Source organism: Pipistrellus kuhlii, unplaced genomic scaffold, assembly GCF_014108245.1.
Source record: "Pipistrellus kuhlii isolate mPipKuh1 unplaced genomic scaffold, mPipKuh1.p scaffold_m20_p_19, whole genome shotgun sequence".
Lineage (NCBI taxonomy): Eukaryota > Metazoa > Chordata > Mammalia > Chiroptera > Vespertilionidae > Pipistrellus > Pipistrellus kuhlii.
The window spans coordinates 21,289,176-21,312,289 of record NW_023425504.1 but is presented as its reverse complement, the minus strand read 5'-3'; the positions used below and the strand labels follow the sequence as shown (position 1 = coordinate 21,312,289).

Here is a 23,114-nt window from a genome sequence, read left to right as displayed (position 1 = left end):
AACAACAAAAAACAATACAGAGAAGATTAGCATGGCCCTGGCACAAGGATGATATACAACTTTGTGATGTATTCTACATATTTAGGCCATGGAGATGTAGTGTACAGCATGGGGAATATAGTCCATGCTATTGGAATAATTTGTACAATGATAGATGATTATTAAACTGTGTGGTGATCACGTCATAATATTGTATATCCTATATAATAAAAGGCTAATATGCAAATCAACTGAATGGTGGAACAACCAGTTGCTATGATGCACGCTGACCACCAGAGGGCAGACGCTCAACAACGCTGACCACCAGAGGGCAGACGCTCAACACAGGAGTTGCCTCCTGGTGGTCAGCGTGCTCCCACAGGAGGAGTGCCGCTCACCCAGAAGCCAGACTCCATGCTGGAGAGCGTCAGCACTAAGGATGTCCAACTAACGGCTTAGGCCAGCTCCCTGCATGGCTCCTAGACTGCGAGAGGGTGCAGGCTGGGCTGAGGGACCACCCCCCCTCCCCAAGTGCACTAATTTCATGCTCCAGGCCTCTAGTATATATATACATATATATCGAATCACTATGCTGAATACCTGAAACTAATATATTATTGTATGCCGACTTAATGTTAATAAAATGTTTTTAATGTCAAGATGGCAAAATCAGGGCATAAAACTAAGTACAGGGCCCTGTGTGGCTGCAAAGGTCACAGGCCCACGAAGCTGGTCCTGGTGTCAGTTTCAGGGCCCAGGTTTCAAGAAACTGGCAGCTTTCAGTTCCTATCTCTTGGGAGTCTCAGTCCAGCCAGCTGCCATGTAAGCACTCAACTGCCCTGAGCTGAGATCACCACACCATGAGAAGTACAAGTCACATGGAGAGGCCCTGGTGGATGACGTGCCATCTGGGAGAGACCAAGGAGCACCACAGTGATCAGCACATGAGTGAAGAAGCCATCTTGGGAGTGGGTCATCTAGTTCCTGCCACCCAGCCAAGGCCTGCCCAAGTTCCTGACCCACAAAAATGTGATAGAAACAAAATGTCTGTTTTAAGCCATTAAGTTTTGGGGTAGTTTGTTATCCAGTAATAGACTGAAAAAATATACTATTTCTAGTGTTCTTCAAAATGTCATATATTAAGTCCTGACAATAAACCAAGCATGTTTATTTATTAACGGGCAGGGTTCTTAGCGGCTGTCAGCCACCTGCCAGGGCCTCCCTTCCCCCGATGCCCACTGCTGGCTGTGGCCTTCCTTCATTCTGTACCACCCTCTAGTGGTCAGTGCACGTAATAACAAGCAATCGAACTCCCGGTCAGTCAAACTCCCTAGGGGCCACTTTGCATATTAGGCTTTAATATATAAAAGATTTATTTTTGTTAATCCTCACCTGAGGATATTTTTCCATTGATTTTTTTTTTTTTTTTTTAGAGAGAAAAGAAGGAAGAGGGAAGAGACACAGAGAAACATCAATGTGATGGAGATACATCAATTGGATGGGAAGGAGCCTGAAACCGAAATATGTGCCTTTGATTGGAATCGAACCTGGGACCCTTTAGTCCACTGGCTGATGCTCTATCCAGTAAGCCAAACCGGCTAGGGCAAACCAAGCACTTTTAACACATTGTCTCATTTAATTGTCACAGCCAGTCTGTAGCACAATATTACTATATTTTTAAAATGTATTTTTAAATTTAATTCAGAGAGGAAGTAAGAGAGAGATAGAAACATCAATGACAGCCAAAATCGTTTTGGCTCAGTGGATAGAGCATCGGTCTGCAGACTGAAAGGTCCCAGGTTCGATTCCAGTCAAGGGCATGTACATTGGTTGCAGGCACATCTCCGGTGGGGGGGTGTGCAGGAGGCGGCTGGTCGATGATTCTCTCTCATTGATGTTTCTAGCTATTTATCCCTCTCCCTTAGTCTCTGTGAAAAATCAATAAAATGTATTTTTTTAAAAAAGAAAAAGAAAAAGAAACATCAATGACAGCCTAGCCAGTTTTGTTCAGTGGATAGAGCGTCAGCATGTGGACTGAAGGGTCCTAGGTGCGATTCCGGTCAAGGGCATGTACCTAGGTTGCAGGCCCAATCCATGGCTATGGTCAAGGCTTCTGTGGGCAGCAACCAATTGATGTGTCTGTCTTACATTGACAGTTCTATCTCTCCCCTTCCCTTCCACTCTTTCTAAAAACCAATGGGGACCTGGCCGGTTTGGCTCAGTAGATAAAGCATTGGCCTGCAGACTAAAGGGTCCCAGGTTTGCTTCCGGCCGGGGGCACATGCCCAGTTGCACGCTAGTGGGGGGCATGCAGGAAACAGACAATCAATGATTCTCTCTCATCATTGATGTTTGTATCTCTCTCTCTCTCCCTTCCTCTCTGAAATCAATAAAATATATATATATATATATATATATATATATATATATATATATATATATATCTCCATCCAAAACTGGTTTGGCTCAGTGGATAAAGCGTCGGCCTGTGGACTGAAAGGTTCCGGGTTCGATTCCGGTCAGGGGCATGTACCTTGGTTGTGGGCACATCCCCAGTGGAGTGTGTGCAGGAGGCAGCTGATCAATGATTCTCTCTCATCAATGTTTCTAACTCTCTATCTCTCTCTCTTCCTCTCTGTAAAAAAATCAATAAAATATATTATATATATATATATATATATATATATATATATATATATATATATATATATATATCTCCTCCCCCCATGGGAAAATACCCTCAAGTGAGGATTTAAAAAAATGTCGACACTATCCAAAGCAATCTACAGATTCAATGCAATCTCTATCAAAAATACCGCCGAAGTCGGTTTGGCTCAGTGGTAGAGCGTCGGTCTGCGGACTGAAAGGTCCCAGGCTCGATTCTGTTCAAGGGCATGTACATTGGTTGCGGGCACATCCCCAGTGGGGGGTGTCAGGAGGCAGCTGGTCGATGTTTCTCTTTCATCGACGTTTCTGACTCTCTATCCCTCTCTCCTCCTCTCTGTAAAAAATCAATAAAATATAAAAATAAAAAATACCAATGGTAGCCATAACTGGTTTGGCTCAGTAGATAAGAGCATTGGCCTGCAGACTGAAGGGTCCCGGGTTTGATTCTGGTCAAGGGCACATGCCCTGGTTGTGGGCTCAATTTCCAGTAGGGGGCATGCAGGAGGCAGCCAATCAATGATTTTCTCTCATCATTGATGTTTCTACCTCTCTCTCCCTCTCCCTTCCTCTCTGAAATCAACAAAGATATATTTTAAAAAAGAACAACAACAAAGTTAGAGGTATTATGCTACCTGATATCAAACTATACTACGGGGCCATAGTAATCAAAACAGCCCGGTGCTTGCAGAAAAACAGACATATAGATCAGTGAAGCAGAATAGAGAGCCCAGAAATATACCCACATCTTTATGGTAAATTAATCTATGACAAGAATATACAATAGGGTAAAGACAGTATCTTCAATAAATTGTGTTAGGAAAACTGTACAGATACATTCAAAAAAAATGAAACTAGATCTCCTTCTTACACCATATTCAAAAATAAACTCAAAATGGAATAAAGATTTAAATGTAAGATCCAAAACCATAAAACTCCTGGAAGAAAACACAAGCAATAAACTCTATGATATTGCTCTTGGTTATGTTTTTTTGGATATGTTTCCTTGCTCAAGGGAAACAAAAGAAGAAAAAAACAAATGAGAGCACATCAAATTAAAAGTTTTTGCACAGCAAAGGAAACCATCAACAAAATGAAAAGACAACCTACTGAATAGAAGAACATATTTGCTAATGATACATCCGATAAGGGGTTAATATCCAAAACATATACAGAACTCATATAACATAAGACCAAAAAAACAACACAAACCCAATCTGATTAAAAAATGAGCAGAGGTCCCTGGCTGGGTAGTTAACTCAGTTGGTTAGGGCATCGTCCCATACATCAAGGTTAGGGCACATACAAAAACCAAGCAATGAATGCATACATAAGTGGAACAACAAATCAATGTGTGTGTTTTTTCTCTCTAAAAAAAAAAAAGAATTAAAAAAACAATGAATAAAAAAAAATGAATCCATGAATAAGAGGAACAACAAATTGATGACTCTTTTTAAACCAAAATAAAATGGACAGAGAACCTGAGTACACATTTCTCCAAAGAGGACATAGAGATGGTCAACAGACATAAGAAAAGATACTCAAAGTCTGTAATCATCAGGTAAATGCAAGTTAAAACCACAAATGAGAAATCACCTTACACCCATCTGAATGGCTATCATCAATTAATCAACAAAGAAGTGTTGGTAAGGATGTGGAGAAAAGGGAACCTTCATACGCTGTTGGTGGGAATGTAGATTGGTGTGTGGAAAACAGTATGGAGGTGCCTCAAAAAATTAAAAATAGAACTATCACCTTTTTTCCCCCTGCCTGACGCCGCTCGAGGTCGCACGCACGAGGCCCCTCTGCCGCCGCCGAGATACCTGCTGGCCGCCCTCGGGGGCAATGCCTCCCCCAGCGCCAAGGACACCAAGAAGATCCTGGACAGTGTGGGCATCGAGGCAGACGACGACCGGCTCAACAAGGTGATCAGCGAGCTGAACGGGAAGAACATTGAGGATGTCATCACCCAGGGTATTAGCAAGCTGGCCAGCGTCCCTGCTGGAGGGGCTGTGGCGGTGTCCGCCGCCCCGGGGTCCGCAGCTCCTGCTGCTGGTTCTGCTCCAGCTGCAGCCGAGGAGAAGAAAGATGAGAAGAAGGAGGAGTCCAAAGAGTCGGATGATGACATGGGATTCAGCTTGTTTGATTAGTCTCCTTCCCCTGCAAATAAAATCCTTTTTACACACACACACACACACACACACACACACACACACAAAATAGAACTATCATATAACCCAGCAATCCCATCTCTGGGTACTTATCCAAAGGAAACAGAAACACTAATTTGAAAAGATAATATGCATCCCTATGTTCATTGCAACATCCTATACAACAAAAGCCCAATATGCAAATTGCCCCATAGGGCCATCATTCAACCTGGAGTTTGACCGCTCGCTATGATGTGTGCTGACCACCAGGGGGCAGCATGAACATGGTGGGCATCGGCGACGCGCTGCAACCTCTCATCTGCTACTTGGGGACAGGGGTATGGTGAGAATGCAGGGTGCCCACCAAGCTCACTCTCACTCCCCCTTCTACCCTCCCCCAGGATGCCAGGGTTTCACGCCCCTGTGCTCAGGTGCCAGGGGCCCATGAGGAGCCTGCCCCACACCCGTGTGGCATCTTCTGGGTGAGCCAGGCCGCAGCCACCAGGACTGCAGGGTCCAGTCAGGCTCCCTATGGATTCATACAGGAACCAATCTGCGAGGCTGGCTATAAGAGAGCACGCTGCCTGTCTGGCTTCCCTGCAGTGCTGCTGCTGGGTGGCCCATAGGCCCACGCTGCGCCCTGGCTCACAGTGTCCAGCTGTATTTATCACATCTCTGCATGGGGACTTGGGTGCTATGACTTAGGGAGAGGGAGGTGTGTTGGGGCTGGGGGCTCGGGGGCCCAGGTGCTGCCCAGGGCCCAGAGGTCAGCTGGCACCTTCCCTTCCACACCAGATGCTTGCACTTCAATTACATGCCAGGCCTAGGGACTGCACCCATATACAAATTCCATGCACTGGGCCTCTAGTTATCTATAATAGCTAAGATATGGACATCTAAGTGTCCATTGATAGACAATTGGAAAGAGAAAAGGTGGTATCCTGTATAATAAAAGCCTAATATGCTAAATGTCTGACCATTCAACCATTCTACCAGTTGCTATGATACACACTGACCACCAGGGGGGCAGATGCTCCAACCGGTAAGTTAGCTTGCTGGGGTCCAGCTGATGGGGACTGGGTGAAACGAGCTGAACATGCCCAGGAGCCCTCCCCGGCCCCAATCGTGCACTGCTGGGGTCCTTCGGCCTGGCCTGCACCCTCTTGCAATTCAGGACCCCTGAGGGGATGTCATAGAGCCAGTTTTGGTATGATCCCAGCAGGCCAGGCCGAGGGACCCCATCGGTGCATGAATCTGTGCACTGGGCCTCTAGTATGTATATAATGGAATATTACTGAGCCATAAAAATAAATGAAATCTGCTCAGACTGAGTGGCTCAGTTGGTTGAGCATTGTCCCATGCACTGAAAGATTGCTGGTTCCATTACAGATAAGGGCACATACTTTGGTTGTAGGTCTGATCCCTACGGGAGCATGCAGAGGACAACTGATCAATTTTTCTCTCACATCAATGTCTCTCTCTCACTTCCTTTCTTTCTTTCTTTTTTTAATCAATCTTTATTATTCATGTTGTTACAAAGGTTCCTCATTTCTTCCCCCCTCCACAAGGTTCCCATCCCACCCTCCGCCCCCTCCCCATCCCCCATTGTCCTCATCCATAGGTGCACAGTTTATGTTCAGTCTCTTCCTCCCTCCCTTTCCCCGACAGTAAATCCCTTTTCAGATAGTAAATCAGTTACTTAGCATTTTCTCATATCAATAATACCACCACATGCCCAATGATACATTTCACACATAAGACATTTCCAAATAGGTCAACCAGCCTCATCCAGGCCCCACCCAAGGCACTCACAGATCAACACCCCAGTGCTATACTAACTCAACACATCCAGATCTAAGCCTTCATCACTTGATTCAACAGACCATCAAGTTCCCGCAAAAGTTTCCAGCCATGTCTGAGAGGCAGCCGTGGGGCAGGGGCAGGCGAGGAGCGAGCTGTTCCAGGCCTGGCTGCTCCGGGCCTGGGCTCTGTTGCTCTGGTTCGTTCCACAACCAGCTGCTCCGTGTCTGGTCACCTCTGCTCCTGACCTAGTTGCTCTGGACCTGGCTGCTGCTGCTCCGGGCCTGGTCGCACCCGACCCGGCTGCTCTGGGCCTGGCCGCTCCCAGCCTGGCAGCCGCTGCTCCAGGCCTGGCCACACCAGACCCGGCTGCTCCGGGCCTGGCCGCTCCCAGCCTGGCAGCCGCTGCTCCAGGCCTGGCCGCTCCCAGCCTGGCAGCTGCTGCTCCGGGCCTGGCCGTACCCGACCCGGCTGCTCCGGGCCTGGCCGATCCCAGCCTGGCAGCCGCTGCTCCGGGCCTGGCCGCTCCCAGCCTGGCAGCCGCTGCTCTGAGCCTGGCCGCACCCGACCCAGCTGCTCTGGGCCTGGCCGCTCCCAGCCTGGCAGCTGCTGCTCCGGGCCTGGCCGCACCAGACCCGGCTGCTCCGGGCCTGGCCGCTCCCAGCCTGGCAGCTGCTCTCACTTCCTTTCTTGAAGCATGTCCTCTGGTGAGGATAAAAAAAAAAAAAGAGCCAAAACCGGTTTGGCTCAGTGGTAGAGCGTCGGTCTGTGGACTGAAAGGTCCCAGGTTCGATTCCGGTCAGGGGCATGTACGTTGGTTGCAGGCACATCCCCGGTAGGGAGTGTGCAGGGGGCAGCTGGTCGGTGTTTCTCTCTCATCGACGCTTCTCGCTCTCTATCTCTCTCCCTTCCTCTCTGTAAAATATCAATAAAATATATTTAAAAAAAAAAAAAGAAAGAAAGAAAGAAAGAAAAGAAAAAGAAAACTTGCCATTTGCAACAACTGGCTATGTTAAATAAAATAGATCATACAAAAATCACCCTGGCCAGTGTAGCTTAGTTGGTTGGGTATCATTCTGTGCACTGAAATGTTGCCAGTTTAATTCAAGTCAGGGGATATGCCTGGGTTGCAGGCTTAATCCCCAGTAGGGAGTATGCAGGAAGCAGCTGATCAATGTTTCTCTCTTCCTCTTTCTTCTCTCTCTTAAAATAAAAAATTTAAAGACAAGATACCATAATTCTGGGGGTCCCAGAAGAAGAAAGAGAGCAAGATACAAAAAACATACTGAAAGAAATAGTGACAGAAAACTTCCCCCACCTGGTGAAAGAATTACACTTATAAGTCCAGGAAGCGCACAGAACCCCAAGCAAAAGGAATCCAAAGAGGACCACACCAAGACACATCATAATTAAAATTCCCAGAGCACTGGGGAGGAGGTGCATGTATGGGGGGGGGGGGGGGGACACAATGGTATATGTACAAAGATAATAATTTAATTAAAAAAATAAAAATAAAAATTCCAAGAGCAAAAGACAAAGAGAATATTAGAAGCAGCAAGAGAAAAGCAGGTAGTTACCTATAAAGGAGCACCCATACGATTGTCAGCTGATTTCTCAACAGAAACCATGCAGGCCAGACAGGAATGGCAAGAAATATTCAAGGTGATGAATAGCAAGAACCTACAGCCAAAAATAATCTAACCAGCAAAGCTATCACTCAGAATCGAAGGCCAGATAAAGAGTTTCACAAATAAAAAAAAGCTAAAGGAGTTCATCACCACCAAATCAGAATTATATGAATTGCTGAAGGGGGTTTTTTAGGAAAAGGAAGAAGATAAAGATAAAAATTGTGAGCAACAAATACGTAACTATCAACAAGTGAATCTAAAAACCAAGGGAATTAAAAAAATTGGATGAACAATATTAACTGGTGAATATAATAGAATCAGAGGTATGGAAGGGGAGTGGACTGACGATTCTCGGGGAAAAGGGGAGAGGGGATTTTGGGAAGAGACTGAACATAAACTGTGCGCCTATGGATGAGGACAATGGGGGGGGGTGAAGAAAGGGCAGAGGGTGGGGTGGGGATCTGGTGGAGGAGAGCAATGGAGGGGAAAAAAATGAGGAACATTTGTAATAATATGAACAATAAAGATTTATAATAAATAAATAAATAAGAAAAAAAATCAATGGAATAATAGCCTTAGGTGAGGATTAACAATAACAACAAAAAAGAACAATGAACAAAAAAGAAACAAACTCATATATATACAGTGAACAACTGATGGTTGACAGATAAAAGGGTGTTGGGCTGAGTGAAAAATGTAAAAGGATTAAATACAAATTGGTAGTTATATTGTAATAACTATGTATGGTGCCAGGTGGGTACTATAACTATATATGGTGTTAGGTGAGTATTACATTTATTTTGGGGATGGGAAATCACTTTATAAGTTATATAAATGTGTAACCACTATGCTGTACATCTGAAAATGACATAATCTTGAATATGAACTGTAATTGAAAAATTTTTTTAAAGATTTAAAAATTTTTTTAGAAGAGAAACATCAATGTAAGAGTGTAACATCTATCAGCTTCCTCCTGCACACCCCCTACCAGGGATCAAGCCCACAACCTGGGCATGTACCCTAACTGGGAATTGAACCAACAACCTTCTGGTACATGGGACAATGCCCAACCAACAGAGCCACACGGGCCAGGGCAAAAATTTTAAATATTTTTTAAAATAGAAAATGCATACGTAATGAACTTAATCCTTAGATGTTTGATTGGCTATTTTATTTTTTAAGTAAACATTTTGTTTTAGATTTACAGAAAAGTTGCATGAACATTAGAGTTGCTATACACTGAGTGGCCAGATTATTATGATCTCTGAATGCATAATAATCTGGCCACTCAGTGTATATCTTATATAATAAAAGGCTAATATGCAAATTGTCCCCTCGACCAGGAATTTGACCAGCAGGCAGGCCAGCCAACCACCCATGTCCCCTCCCCCTGGCCAAGCTGGCCGGATCCCCAACCATGCATGAATTGATGCACTGGGCCCCTCTAAAAAAAAAAAAAAAAAGAGAGAGAGAACCCAAGATGGCTGCTCGGGTAGGCAACTAGCCGCAGACGCACACAACAATTTCAACAAAATACAACTAAAATATAAAATGGACATTACCCAGAACTACAGGAAAGTCGACTGACTGGAAATCCTACAAGAAGCAAGGAGAAAACCAGAAGGAAGCGCGAAGGAGCTGTAAAAGGTACAGAGACACACGGCGCGCGTGGGACAGAGTTGGAGAGGAGGGAGGCCGAGTGCCTGGCTGGCGGTCCCAAGCGGGAAGGAGAGAAAAGCTCCGACTGTGCTGGGCCCAGCTCCAACTGCTCTGAACCCCAATTCTAGGCCAGACCCCGGGGACCCAGGCTCATCCATAGGGAGCCGGGCTGTAAGGCGGGACTCCAGGGAAGCGGCGAAATGAGGTCCTGGAGGCGCGCACACTGCGCGCAGAGAAGGGCTGGCCGGCTGTGCCGCTGGATTGTCCTGATGGGAAGGAGACAGGGGCTCCAGACTGCTCTGAACGCCACCTACAATCCCACTACCAACTGAACTGAACCCCAATACCAGACTCATTAGGGGAGAGCATAGACAGTTTGGCAGCAGGCGAAAATCAAGGGCACCTTTCTCTCAGAGGTGCTCGCAACAAGTACTGAAGGACCCTGAGTCTCAGGAGTCGCATAGGGCGGGGCTGACGGAAGCCAAGGCTGTAGGCTCCACCCTGAAACCCCGCCCCATCAGGAAAGCTGCCTGCGAAAATGCCTAAACCAAATAGATCACAAACGAAAGAAATGGAGGACAAAAAGCGACTGGATATAGAGTTCAAAGCCACACTTATAAGGTTGTTCAAGAATCTCCTAGAAAAGGCCGATAAAATAAACAAGACCTATGAGGATATGAAAAGGGATCAACTAGAAATAATAAGGGATCAACAAGAAATAAAGAATACATTGTCTGAAATAAAAAATATTTTATGGAGTCCTAAAAACAGAATGGAAGATCGCAAGAATCAAGTCAAAGATTTGGAACATAAAGAGCCAGAAGACACTCCTCCGCAGACGCAAGAAGGCCAGAGAATCCAGAAAGTTGAAGATAATGTAAGAAACCTCTGGGACAACTTCAAGCGAACCAACATCAGAATTATGGGGGCCCCAGAAGATGAGAGAGAGCAAGATATCAAAAACATACTGAAAGAAATAGTGTCAGAAAACTTTCCCCACCTGGTGAAAGAATTAGACTTACAAGTCCAGGAAGCGCACAGAACTCCAAACAAAAGGAATCCAAAGAGGACCACACCAAGACAAATCATAATTAAGATTCCAAGAGCAAAAGACAAAGAGAAAATATTAAAAGAAGCAAGAGCAAAGAAGGTAGTCACCTATAAAGGAGCACCTATATGATTGTCAGCTGATTTCTCAACAGAAACCATGCAGGCCAGACGGGAATGGCAAGAAATATTCAAGGTGATGAATAGCAAGAACCTACAGCCAAAGATAATCTATCCAGCAAAGCTATCACTCAGATTCAAAGGTCAGATAAAGAGTTTCACTAATAAAAAAAAGCTAAAGGAGTTCATCAACACCAAACCAGAATTATATGAATTGCTGAAGGGGGTTCTTTCAGAAGAGAAAGTAAATAAAGATAAAAATTATGAACAACAAATACGTAACTATCAACAAGTGAATCTAAAAACCAAGGAAACTAAAAAAAAAAAAAAAATCTGAGGAACAATATTAACTGTTGAATATAATAGAATCAGAGGTATGGAAGGGGAGTGAACTGTTTATTCTGGGGGAAAAGGGGAGAGGGGGATGTGGGAAGAGACTGAACATAAACTGTGCACCTATGGATGAGGACAATGGGGGGTGGGGAAAGGGCAGAGGGTGGCGTGAGAAGGGGGGGGGGAAGGAACATTTGTAATAATATGAACAATAAAAATTTATTTAAAAAAAATATATATATAGAGAGAGAGAGAGAGACAGAGAGAGAGAGAGAGAGAGAGAGAGAGAGAGAGAGAGAGAGAGAGAGAGAGAGAGAGAGGGAGGCAGGCCATATTATGCGTTCAGAAATCATAATCTGGCCACTCAGTGTATACCTTGTACTCAGTTTCCCCTATGGTTACTTTATTTTGTCAATGTTTTCAATCACAACCTCTACCCTATGTTATTTGGAAGTCAATGAAATACGTTTCAGAGAACACTGAGTCCGGTGCTGGGCCATAGTGTGTAAGCAGTTACAAGAGCTCCCTTCAGAAGAAGCAACTCCAGATAAGACTCAGGGGAGTTCCTGAGTCTCTGGAGCATTTGATTTTAGCTTGGATGTCTTTGCAGCCCAAACCCAATGTTTTTAGCTCAAAATGGTATGTTTTTTCAAATCCCACAGCTCATGGGCCTAATTTGTTTCAGGATTCTCTCTTGTTTATTTGACATGTTGTCTTTCCCATGTCTTGGTATTCCTGAAAGCTTCTGAAAATACCCACAGAAAAGCAAACTTAAACTAAAACCAGCAGACAGCACTGGGTGACACTAGCAAAGAGAAGAGGATCAAGGCCCAGAGACATAAGGTATTTCTTGAGGCAACATCAGGATTAGCACACAGGTCTGGTTTCCAGCTCAGAGCTCCACTGGAGTAAATGCTCTTGGGGATGCCTGTTCAGCTTGCACTGCTCTCTGGAGGCCACCAAGCCCACTCAAGCAGTCATGATTAAACAGGACCCTGTCCCCATCAGCCACAGCTGACTGATTCTTGACTGGGCCATTCAGGCTCACCCTTGCATGATGCTGCTATTTATTGGGATTCAGTTGTTCCCACCCATTCCCACAGGACCAGCTAACCTGAGACAGAGAGTAGGCCATGTTTGGCCTTGTGCTAAGAGGAGACAAGGCAGGTCAGTCAAGAGAGACAAGAGTAAAGTGCACATGCAGAAAGCAGCTCTAAGAAAGGTCCTAAGGAGGAGAGCAGCCTGCCTGGCTTCTCAATGGCTTCAAAGCCAGAGCTATGGCCTTTTGAAGTCTGGCTGACCCCTGCCTTGGGTACCATGAGGCATCTATGAAAGCAATTGGCTGGCCGGCATGGCTCAGTATCAACCTATGAACCAGGAGGTCACTGAACTGGGCAGGGCACATGCCTGGGTTGTAGACTTGATCCCCAGTGGGGGGAGTTCAGGAGGTAGCCAATCAATGATTCTCTCATCATTGATGTTTTTCTCTCTTCCTTCCTCTCTGAAATAACATTTTTGTTCTATCTAGACATCCTAAGAAATATAAAAATGAAACCTACATCACCTGTAATGAGATGCATACATGTTTGACAAAGGATATGTATGAAGATGTTCACAGTGACACTAGTGATAAAAGCCCCAAACTGGAAACTATAATGTAAATACCTATCAATAGGAAAATGGGTAAATAGTGTATGTACACACTGGAACACTGCAGCAATAAAACCGGTGCAAACTACACACAATAACTCAGGTCAATATGTGATTGTAGTGAGCAAAAGACAAAAGTGGAGTTTATGACATTATATAAAATGTAAAAACAGTAAGAGTAATCTATGCCGTTAGATGTTAGGATAGTGGTTACACTTGGAGTGATAGTGACTGGAAAGGGGTCCAAGGAGGGGCTTCTGAGATACTGATCAGGTCTGTCTCCTGATCTGGGTGGTAGTGATGCAACTGGATTCACCCTGTGAAAATTTATCACACTATACACTTATCAGTGCACTCTTTTTTTAAAATATATTTTTATGGATTTTTTACAGAGAGGAAGAGAGAGGGGTAGAGAGTTAGAAACATCGATCAGCTGCCTCTTGCACACCCCCTACAGGGGATGTGCCCGCAATCAATGCCCTTGACTGGAATCGAACCCAGGACCTTTCATTCCACAGGCCAATGCTCTATCCACTGAGCCAAACCGGTTTCGGCATCAGTGCATTCTTTGTATGCATGTTATAATTCAAAAAAAACTTTTGAAAATAGCTTATAATTTCAATATTGATAGCAGTGAGGTTTTTCATTGACAAATATTAACTTTTTTAACTTTCCCTTTTCATTTGCTTCTACTAAATGACTGGCTTGGCCTATATTGCTGGTGTTTTTCTATAATTTCCTTCACTACTTTTTTATTGATAATGGATATTTTTCCAATTGCTTTTTAGAGTGTGATAGGAGAAACATCGACATGAAGACACATTGATTGGTTGCACCCTCCTAGCTTAGGCTGGGGATTGAACCTGCAACCCATGCATACACCCTGGACCAGGAATTGAACCCGAGACCATATGTGCAGGCTGCTCTAACTACTTAACTACACCGGCCAGGGCCTCTCACTGCTATTGGGTCTAGTAATAATTAATGTCATTTTTAAACATTCATTTAAAATCTTGCTTGGCGTTGACTTGTATTGACATAACCTTCAAACACGTGGTATCTACAGAACGTGTGAAGTGCAATTAACAAGTTTTGCTTGAAAAAGTTTGTGTTTGGTTTGGTTTTTGTTGCAAAACTAGGGCTAAGAAGATGGCGGATGAAGAGCATATTCGGCACTGCATGCTTTACGAGTTCCAATTAGGAAGAAAAGCAAGTGAGGCTGCAAAAACATCTATAGTGCTCTTGGTCAAGATGCAGTTAGCGCCAGAAAATGCCAGCGTTGGTTTGAGAAATTTCGCGAGGGAAATTTTTCATTAGATGACAAGAGTGGTCGAGGCCGTGTGTCCAATTTTGATCAAGAAGCTCTTCAAGCTCTTTTGGTGCAAAATCCTCAAATTACCCAAGAGCTTGCGACAACTTTAAATTGTTCACAAAAAACAATTTCCAATCAATTGCGTGCACTTGGCAAAGTCCAAAAGTTTGGAAAATGGGTTCCTCATGAGTTGACCGACAACAACCGTAATCAGTCACAATTTGCAGTTTGCTCCTCTCTCGTCAAAACCGTTTGCCGTTTTTAGAGCAAATTGTTTCCGGAGATGAAAAATGGGTGCTGTATGTTAATTTGAAAAGGCGGCCTCAATGGTTGGACAAAAATGAGGCTCCACAGCCCACGCCAAAACCTGACTTGCATGCGAAAAAAGTGATGTTGTGTGTTTGGTGGAATTTTAAAGGAATTCTTCATTATGAACTTTTACCATCTAACCAAACCATTACAAGTGCAGTGTATAGTGCCCAATTGGAAAGGTTAACCCAAGCTTTAAGAGAAAAAGAACCCGCGCTGATTAATCGGAAGGGCGTAATTCTTCACCACGATAACGCACGACCGCATACTGCAAGAATCACTGCTGAAAAACTGCGCCAGTTGGAATGGGAAGTTCTCCCTCAACCTGCATATTCTCCTGATATTGCCCCTTCCGATTACCATTTGTTTCGTTCTTTGCAAAACTTTCTTCTTGGAAAAAAATTTAATAATGAAGAATGCCTCAAAAATGCATTGACCGAATTTTTTGCATCAAAATCACAAGAATTTTACATCAGAGGGATTAAAATGCTTCCTGAGCGTTGGGCACAAGTAGTAGAAAACAACGGCAACTATATTGTTGATTAAATTTTGTTGTATTGTTTAAGTAAATTCAATTTAAAAAAGTATTAGAAAACGACATTATTACTAGCCCTAATATTATATACATCTGACTTTATGAAACATCTGAATTATCAGCCCTTCTGAAGTTATTCCAATTGATCAAGAGAAGTTTCACTTAGGGTCAGGCTGAGAGCTGCATCCTTTCCTGCTTGCTGCTCCTGCCAGTCCCCATCAACAGCTTTGGACAAGCAGCCTGTCAGTGAGCACCATCTCCGCCTAACTTGTCTCATGACAAAGTGCCCCTTCCCACTATCTAGTCCGTGTCCTACATTTGCTTTAAACAGCACATAGCATGTCTTCAGGGGAGGGATCCACATCAACCTTCACCCTGTTCACTCCCCATTCCTCTTCTTTTCCTAGCCAGACAGTCAAGTGCTGTAGTGCAGTGGTCACCAACATTTTGGACCTCACAGACCACCAGTTGGTGACTGATGCATTAGTGCATTATTACATTTCATCGTCATAGGCCTTTGCGGGAGGTCCCATTGGCCTCACGCTGCAGGTGACACCAAGGCTTACAACTGGTGATTTGAATCTGCCAACTCTTAACCACCCCTCTGCTGTGGCCTGCTTCTCAGCAAGCCATCAAAGGAACCACAGGGGTGACTGCATTATCTTGCAAAAGCTGACATCTCACACTGCCTATTCAAGGTTTGTAGAGAAAGCAGTATTCTCAAGTGGAGATAGGACTGGTCCCACACCCATGTGTAGAAGCTAAAGTCAGGAATGTACCATGTTTCCCCGAAAATAAGACCTAGCGCATGGAAAGATAAGTCATCCCCTGAAAATAAGGACATAGCGCAACTTTGGGAGAAAAAAATAATATAAGACACTGTCTTATTTTCGGGGAAACAGGGTATCTACTTTAGAGGTCCCCCTGTGGAGCAAGGGGTACCCAGTCACATACCAGGAGCCCAGCCCAAAGTTCCAGTGCTGGGAAAGAAGTCTGTAACTTCTGGTTGTGAACACCAGCGGGGACATGGGCCGAGTGACAGAGCGCTGCTGGAGTCATAGGCATTCCTCAAAAATGGCCCGTACACAGACTTAACTAGGATTCACTTTCTTTGTGCTCCAGCAGAGGCCACTATTCTTTTGCTGGGCCCTCCCCCACAGAACCAATACATTGGTGCCACATCAACCTGGCTAACACTACCCAACTGATGGAAAACTTCCCAAACCTGGTGAAAGAAATAGACATATAAGTCCAAAGTGGAGAGTCCCAAACAAAATGAACCCAAAGAGCCCTATATTATGACAAAGTCATGTCACAACTTACAAAGAGTAAAGACAGAGAATCTTAATTTCCCAGACAAGAAAAAGCTAGAGCTCATTACCACTAAACCAGTATTACAAGAAATGTTGAAGTCCTGACCAGTGTGGCTCGGTTGCAGCTGATCCCTGGGTAGGGGGGATGCAATAGACAGCCTACCAATGTCCCCACCCCTCTAAAAATCAACTTAAAAATGTTAAAGGGTCTTCTTTAAGAAACTAAAGACCAAAAATACAAATCAAGGCCCTGGCCAAGCAGCCCAATTGGCTAGAGCATCATCCCAGTAACACCAAGGCTGTGGGTTCAACACCCCCAATCAGGGTACAGACAAGAATCTGTCCCTTCCTCTCTCAAAAAATACTTTAAAAAAAATTAAAAAAAAATATATATATCAATTGGCAATACATGTCAATAATTACTTTAAATACAAATGGATTAAATGCTCCAATAAAAAGACATAGGGTGGCTAAATGTATAAGAAAACAGGACACTTAAACATACTGTCTATAAGACACATCAGATGCAAAGACAGTGAAAGTAGAGGAATGAAAAAAGATTCTCTCATGAAAATGGAAAAAAAGAAAAAGCTGGGATAGCAATACTTGTACCAGACAAAATAAGACTTTAATTAAGGCTGTAATAAGACAAAGAAGGAACCAGCATCCTACTTCTGGGTATTTACCTGAAGACATCCAAAACAGTAATTTGAAAAGATATATACATCCATGTTCATTGTTGCCTTTGTAATAGCCAAGACATGGAAGCAACCTAAGTGCTCTTCAATAGACAAATGGATAAAATGGTGCCTACATACAATGGAATGACTCAGCCATAAAAAAGAATGAAATCTTGCCATCTGCAACATGGATGGACCTAGAGTGTATTGTGCTGAGTGGAATAAGTCGGAGAAAGACAAATAGCATATGATTTCACTTAACTGTAGAATCTAAAACAAATGAACAAAACATAAACTCAGAAAAATTTTATTTATTTTTAAATATATATATTTTATTCATTTTTTTAGAGGGATAGTTGAGAAACATCAATGAGATAATCATCAATAAGCTGCCTCTTGCACACCTCCTACTGGGGATGTGCCCCCAACCAAGGTACATGCCCTTGACCGGAATCGAACCCGGGACCTCTCAGTCCGCAGGCTGATGCTCTATCCACTGAGCCAAACCGGCTTCAGCCAGAAAACATTTTAATGGTTGCTAGATGGGATCCCCATGGGGTTGGTTGAAAAAATTAAGTATAAATTGGTAGTTACAAAATAGTCATGGTGTGTGTGTGTGGGGAGGAGCGGGGGGGGGGGGGGGGGGGGGGGACACGATGAGGGCGGAACCTAACCAGTTTGGCTCAGTGGATAGAGCACTGGCCCTCAGACTGAAGGGTCTTGGGTTGATTCTGGTCAAGGGCATGAACCTTGGTTGTGGGATTGACCCCCCAGTAGGGGGTGTACGGAGTCAGCTGATCGATTATGTTTCTAACTCTATCCCTCTCCCTTCCTCTCCATGAAATTAATGGTAAAACATGCCCTAACCAATTTGGTTCACGGGATAGTGTTGGCCTGTGGACTTAAGGGTCCCAGGTTCGATTCTAATAAAGGGGACGTACCCATAAGGAGTGCGCAGGAGGGAGCTGATAGATGTTTCTTTCTCATTGTTTCTAACTCTCTATCCCTCTCTTCCTGTCAAAAATCAACAATATATGTCCCAATACACCAAGGTTGTGGGTTTGTTCACTAGCCAGGGCACATACAAAAATCAACCAATGAATGCATAAATAAACTAAGTGGAACAAATCTGTTTTCCTAATAAAATAAATCTTTTACTATAGTATTGTATGTAAACTGTAACTGAAAAATAAAGTCAACTCTTTAATAAATCAATATATTAAAAAAAACAAACTGCTGATACATCATAATATACTGTTTAAATGTGAAATTCAAATTAAGAGAAACCACATGCCAGTAATTTAAACAAACAAACAAAAAAGCCAAAACCGGTTTGGCTATGGATAGAGGTCAGCCTGCGGACTGAAAGGTCCTGGGTTTGATTCCCGTCAAGGGCAAGTACCTTGGTTGCGGGCACATCCCCAGCAGGGGGTGTGCCAGAGGCAGCTGATTGATGATACTCTCTCATGGATATTTCTAACTCTGTCCCTCTCTAAAAAAATCAAGAAAATATATTAAAAAAAACAAAACAAAAAAACACTAAGGTATGATGGGATAGTATCTGTTGTCACCTCCGGACCTGAGGGAATTGTGAATGAGTCCTTCCAGCTGAGACTGACCCAAAGAAACCCTCCCCATCCCTCACTGCATTTCCACCCTAATTCCAAAGGTTATGAGGACACTTGTTACTTCCCACCTTTTCCAGACATTTGACATGGCTTGCATAATGCCTATTACCCATTTGCATATTAGACAAATCCAACTAATTAATCCCAAGTGCTTAGAATAGTGCCCAGCACATAAATATCCAGTAAATTTTAATTTCTTTAGCGTCAACGTATTTTTTAACCACTTAAAATTGCAGCAATCTAGTTCACAGACCTTACAAAATCAGGCAGTAGACCAGTTTGTCTATCTCTGGTTCAGATGATGCCTAGTTGTATTGAGGAAGAGCATATAAAGATGCTATTCATTTTAAAAAGAATGTGCTACACTCAGGCATGAGGATATAAAAAATATGAGGGCAGGACTGGGGAAATGAGGGGACAATGGGGGGATAAGGACACATTTGTAATACCTTAATTTAAAAAATGCTCTCATAACAAAGTATAAAAGCAACTTGCCACGTGGAGCTACTTAATTACAATTAAATAAAAAAATTTAGCTGTGTACAGGCTCTCGGTTGGAGTGTAGTCCCATGCACCAAAAGGTTGTGGGTTCAATTCTCCTTCAGGGCGTGTACAGGAAGCAACTGATTGATGTTTCTTCCTAAAATCAACCAAAAATATTCCTGGGTGAGGATTAAAAATAGTAAGATAAAACAAAATTAATTTCTTACTCACATTAGCCACACTGAAGTACTTGGTAGCCAAGAACACTTGTATCATTCAATACAAACCAGAATACAACAGCAGTTTAAAAGATCTCACACATTTATTACTGAACCATCCTACTATTGCAGAAGGGGAAAAAAAAATCAATAGAGCAAAATCACAAGTCCATTAATTCTCCAATTAAAATGCTCCAACTGTCCAGATGGTAGTATCTTTTCAATCATTTAAAGGTGTAGGCAACCTGGATACAGCATAAATATGTGAGTCATCTGTCATGAGTGAGTTCTCATAGGCCCAGTTTGGTTCTTCTCCAATGTCTCCTCTTCGAGTTGTACCTACACAGAAGGAAATTCCAAGTTACAAAAGTAAGTCTGACCTCAATCGAGCTGCTCATTCACCACAGACTTTGCCACTGTGTACCACAATATCCTTGGAAGGCAAAGGGTCCAGGCTTTTCTTTCCGTTCACAAGTTTGGAGCTCTTTTTGGAGAGTAAAAAATGATTTGCTAGATGTTTAAGAACTAGTCAAATCAAATTTTTACCTCTCAAAATGATCCCAGGGTAGGAAGACACTGGTTCTTATGTGGTACTGAAGCAGCGGGTGGGTAAGCTCTCCCCTCCCCAAGTGTATGCTCACCCAACTTTGATTCAACAAACCTGAGGTAGATAGACCTAGACAGAGACACACACACATATATATTTTGAAACACATCAAAAAATCATTCCTGCATAATGGGTCACACCCACACAAAGTTCCTGCATAATTTTTACAATATATCAACACTCTCACTTTAATAGCAAAAAAAAAAAGTGAATTGAAGAGTTAAAGCCACCTCTGAACTGTCCATGTCAGCCTGCCATGATTTTACCCTCATAAAGGCAAAATCAAAATGACCAACACAAGATTTTCTTTCAGCAGGATAATGGCAGTACTCCCACAAAATGAAGCACTGTAATTGCAACCTGCTTTCAATAATTTTAAGTCTGAAGACAGCTGAGTTGATAAGAAAAATAAGTCTGCTGTGCCAATTCTCTGGGACTGAAGTGTGCAATGCTAAATATAAAATACGTCCCCAGCTCAGGAGTCCACAGAGCAAGACGCTAATATTGATAACTGCAGGCACCCAAGCTTCTCATACATTTCTTTCAATCCTTACAACAACGCAGGTCCCACCATCAACAGACAGCGAAAGTGATGTTCATGTGGCTATGCTTAAAACAAAACAAAAAAAAAAGGAGGGGAGGGCTTTACTAAGGATGCCTGATATTCTCAATAGAAATCCATCAAACTTGTAGAAGGGTTGAGCTGCCAAACAAACCACTTCACCAAGTGCCTCAATGCTCTTTTCTCAGTACTGTATGATGGCAACGCTTTAAATTCTAGTTGCACCTGTAACAATGAGATATCCCCCATACACATTAATATGCATAAATAATAAAGCCTAGTGTTTAGTACCAAAAGCAGCAAAGTGGTGGCATGGAAGGCTCCAGAGGGTGGCGATTTTCACATGGTGCCATCAAATACCGCACTGTCACTGGCTGTGAGCCTTTGGGCAAATCTCACTGATTTTTTCATACTAATTTTTCCTCAGCATCGAGACCCATCTCTAGGTCCACCCGGTCTCCAAAAAAGCAGTGATGTTGAAAGGCATGCAGGAGTTTTAAGGCCCAGCTTTGCAGGAATTGGCGCAGATGACCTGGGACTGGAAATATACTTGGTAATAATTTTAATATCTATCTTTCCAAAGCCATCAATTCAACTACTTCTGAAGTGGAGGGCAATATTCCAACCTTTAAAAAGTTAAAACACTTCAAAGATGGATTAGGTGAGCACCATGGCCTTCGCTGCTGGGCTGTGCAATGAGATAGCCTCCCATATTATGTTCTGGCCCACTATGAAGAAAACTTGGAAATTAAATATTGGAAGAGTGTCTAAGCCCAGCTGTGGAAGCATAATTTAAAAAAAAATTTCAAGTGGCAGCACATGATAAATTGGATTACATACAACTTTTATTTATGACTCTGAAGCAATCTTAAATTTAAAAAACAAAACACAGGAGGGTAGTGTCCTTACCTGATTTTATTACCAGTTTTCATCCGAATCCATTGGGGAATGGGCCGATTCTGCTTCTGTTTCTTGGCCAGGAACCTCTTGATCCTGAAAGTCTTGTGGGAAGACTGGGAAGGATAAGGATATGCAACCAAGTTAGGAATATCAGAACTTGCTCAAAATATTCAAAGTCAAAAAGCCATCATGCCCTTTGTTTTGTTTCTCCCAACTTCTCTGCAGGCACGTACCAGAATTCCCATAGTTAAAAAAGTCAGGAAGTATGTAACCTGCCCGCCTCCCCCCTTCCAAGCATATTATTGTGCAGAGATGGGATTTAAATCCCCCATCCTTTCTGTTGGGTCTAGGGCACCCTCAAGTCTTCTGGAGGAGGACCACATCAGGGATGGTGAGAGTCGGGGAATTAGGTTTTCAGGAAAGCACACAACTTTTAGTAAACTAAATAATGTATAACTTCCAAGTCTGTAAGTCTCAGTACCCTTCTTTGTAAAACAGGAGTATCCCCTTTCAAGGCTCATTACAAAAGTCATGACGATTTACACAACTTTCCCCACATTCAGTGCATCTACTCTACCCACTGGTCATTTTGATCTTCATTCTAACTCTACTTAAAAAATGAAACTTTCCCAAGAATGACTATCCCCACTTCCCTTGGCATCTTTTGGCTTTCATGAAGAACTCGGGTCAACCTAACCCCAACCGACGTCCCGGAGCCGCCCTGCTTGCAGGACAATCTGGAGGAATAGCATGACTATGACTGCTCGTCTAAAGTCGGGCTCTTGTGGCCCAACACACCCTTGCACAACAGGGGCCATTTTAAAGGCAAAGACTTTCTCCCAGTTCTCAGTAGTTGTAGATGTTCATATTACAGCGCTCCCTGCTCCAGGAGCTTCCATGGGTGAAGCTCAAGTCCCTGGAAGGACTAAAAAACTCCTGGCCGCCAACTTAAAAAACAAAAACAAAAAACTTTACGAAAACCAGCAGCCCGATTCTATTCTCCAAGCCAAGTACGGGCAGTAGGCAGCCAGCAGTTGGACTGCCGCGCCCCCCTACCCACCTCCCCCGCCCGCTTCTCTCTCTGCCCCAGGATCACAGTTCGCCCGGCAGCGGGAAGCGGAACCCGCTCTAGGCTGCGGCCGGGAGCACGCGCTCCGCAGCCGGACCTCCCGGCGCCGGCGCAGCCCGCCCCTCCCCAAGGGCTACCCTACACTGTTCACTAGTTTCCCGCCAGGCCCGGCCCGCCGACCGGAGCGGGGACCAAACTCGTCCTTCCCCGCAAAAAGCCTCCAAAACACCCCCGCATCTCGGCGCAGCCCGCGGCGCAGGCCAACTCGCGGGACCTGAGAACTCGGGAAGCCTCCCCCACGCGGATGGCAGAGGATGGACTCACCATGGTGAGGGAGAGGCGAGCGCGCACCTCGATGGCGGAGAAAGAGAGAGAAGGAAGCGGAAGGACGTATTTAGCGGCGCTGCCGGGGAGGGGCTACGGGGATTGAGGCGGTGCGTTCGCCACCCCCTCCGGGAGGCCCGCCCC

General features: G+C 44.0%; 2 protein-coding genes, 1 non-coding gene and 1 pseudogene across 3 annotated transcripts; 2 read left to right on the top strand and 2 right to left on the bottom strand.

The window, feature by feature from the left end:
* Window positions 1–83, top strand: LOC118722236 (annotated as a pseudogene).
* A 4,311-nt stretch (window positions 84–4,394) lies between these two features.
* On the top strand, window positions 4,395–4,832 carry LOC118722017 (60S acidic ribosomal protein P2-like; the record flags this gene model as incomplete). Its single annotated transcript, XM_036443353.1, has 1 exon — window positions 4,395–4,832. A coding segment is annotated over one exon (399 nt), but the record flags the coding sequence as incomplete, so codon positions are not given.
* Window positions 4,833–19,593: 14,761 nt separating this feature from the next.
* On the bottom strand, window positions 19,594–23,110 carry RPL39 (ribosomal protein L39). The gene is made up of 3 exons (XM_036443530.2): window positions 22,971–23,110; window positions 21,587–21,690; window positions 19,594–19,847 (listed from the first exon to the last, which is right to left on the bottom strand). The coding sequence occupies exons 1-3, from the start codon at window positions 22,971–22,973 to the stop codon at window positions 19,799–19,801; spliced, it is 156 nt and encodes a 51-aa protein (XP_036299423.1). The 5' UTR covers window positions 22,974–23,110; the 3' UTR covers window positions 19,594–19,798.
* Window positions 20,351–20,482, bottom strand: LOC118722242. Its single transcript, XR_004988945.1, has one exon. It is a non-coding gene; the product is annotated as a small nucleolar RNA SNORA69 (small nucleolar RNA).
* Window positions 23,111–23,114: the final 4 nt, after the last annotated feature.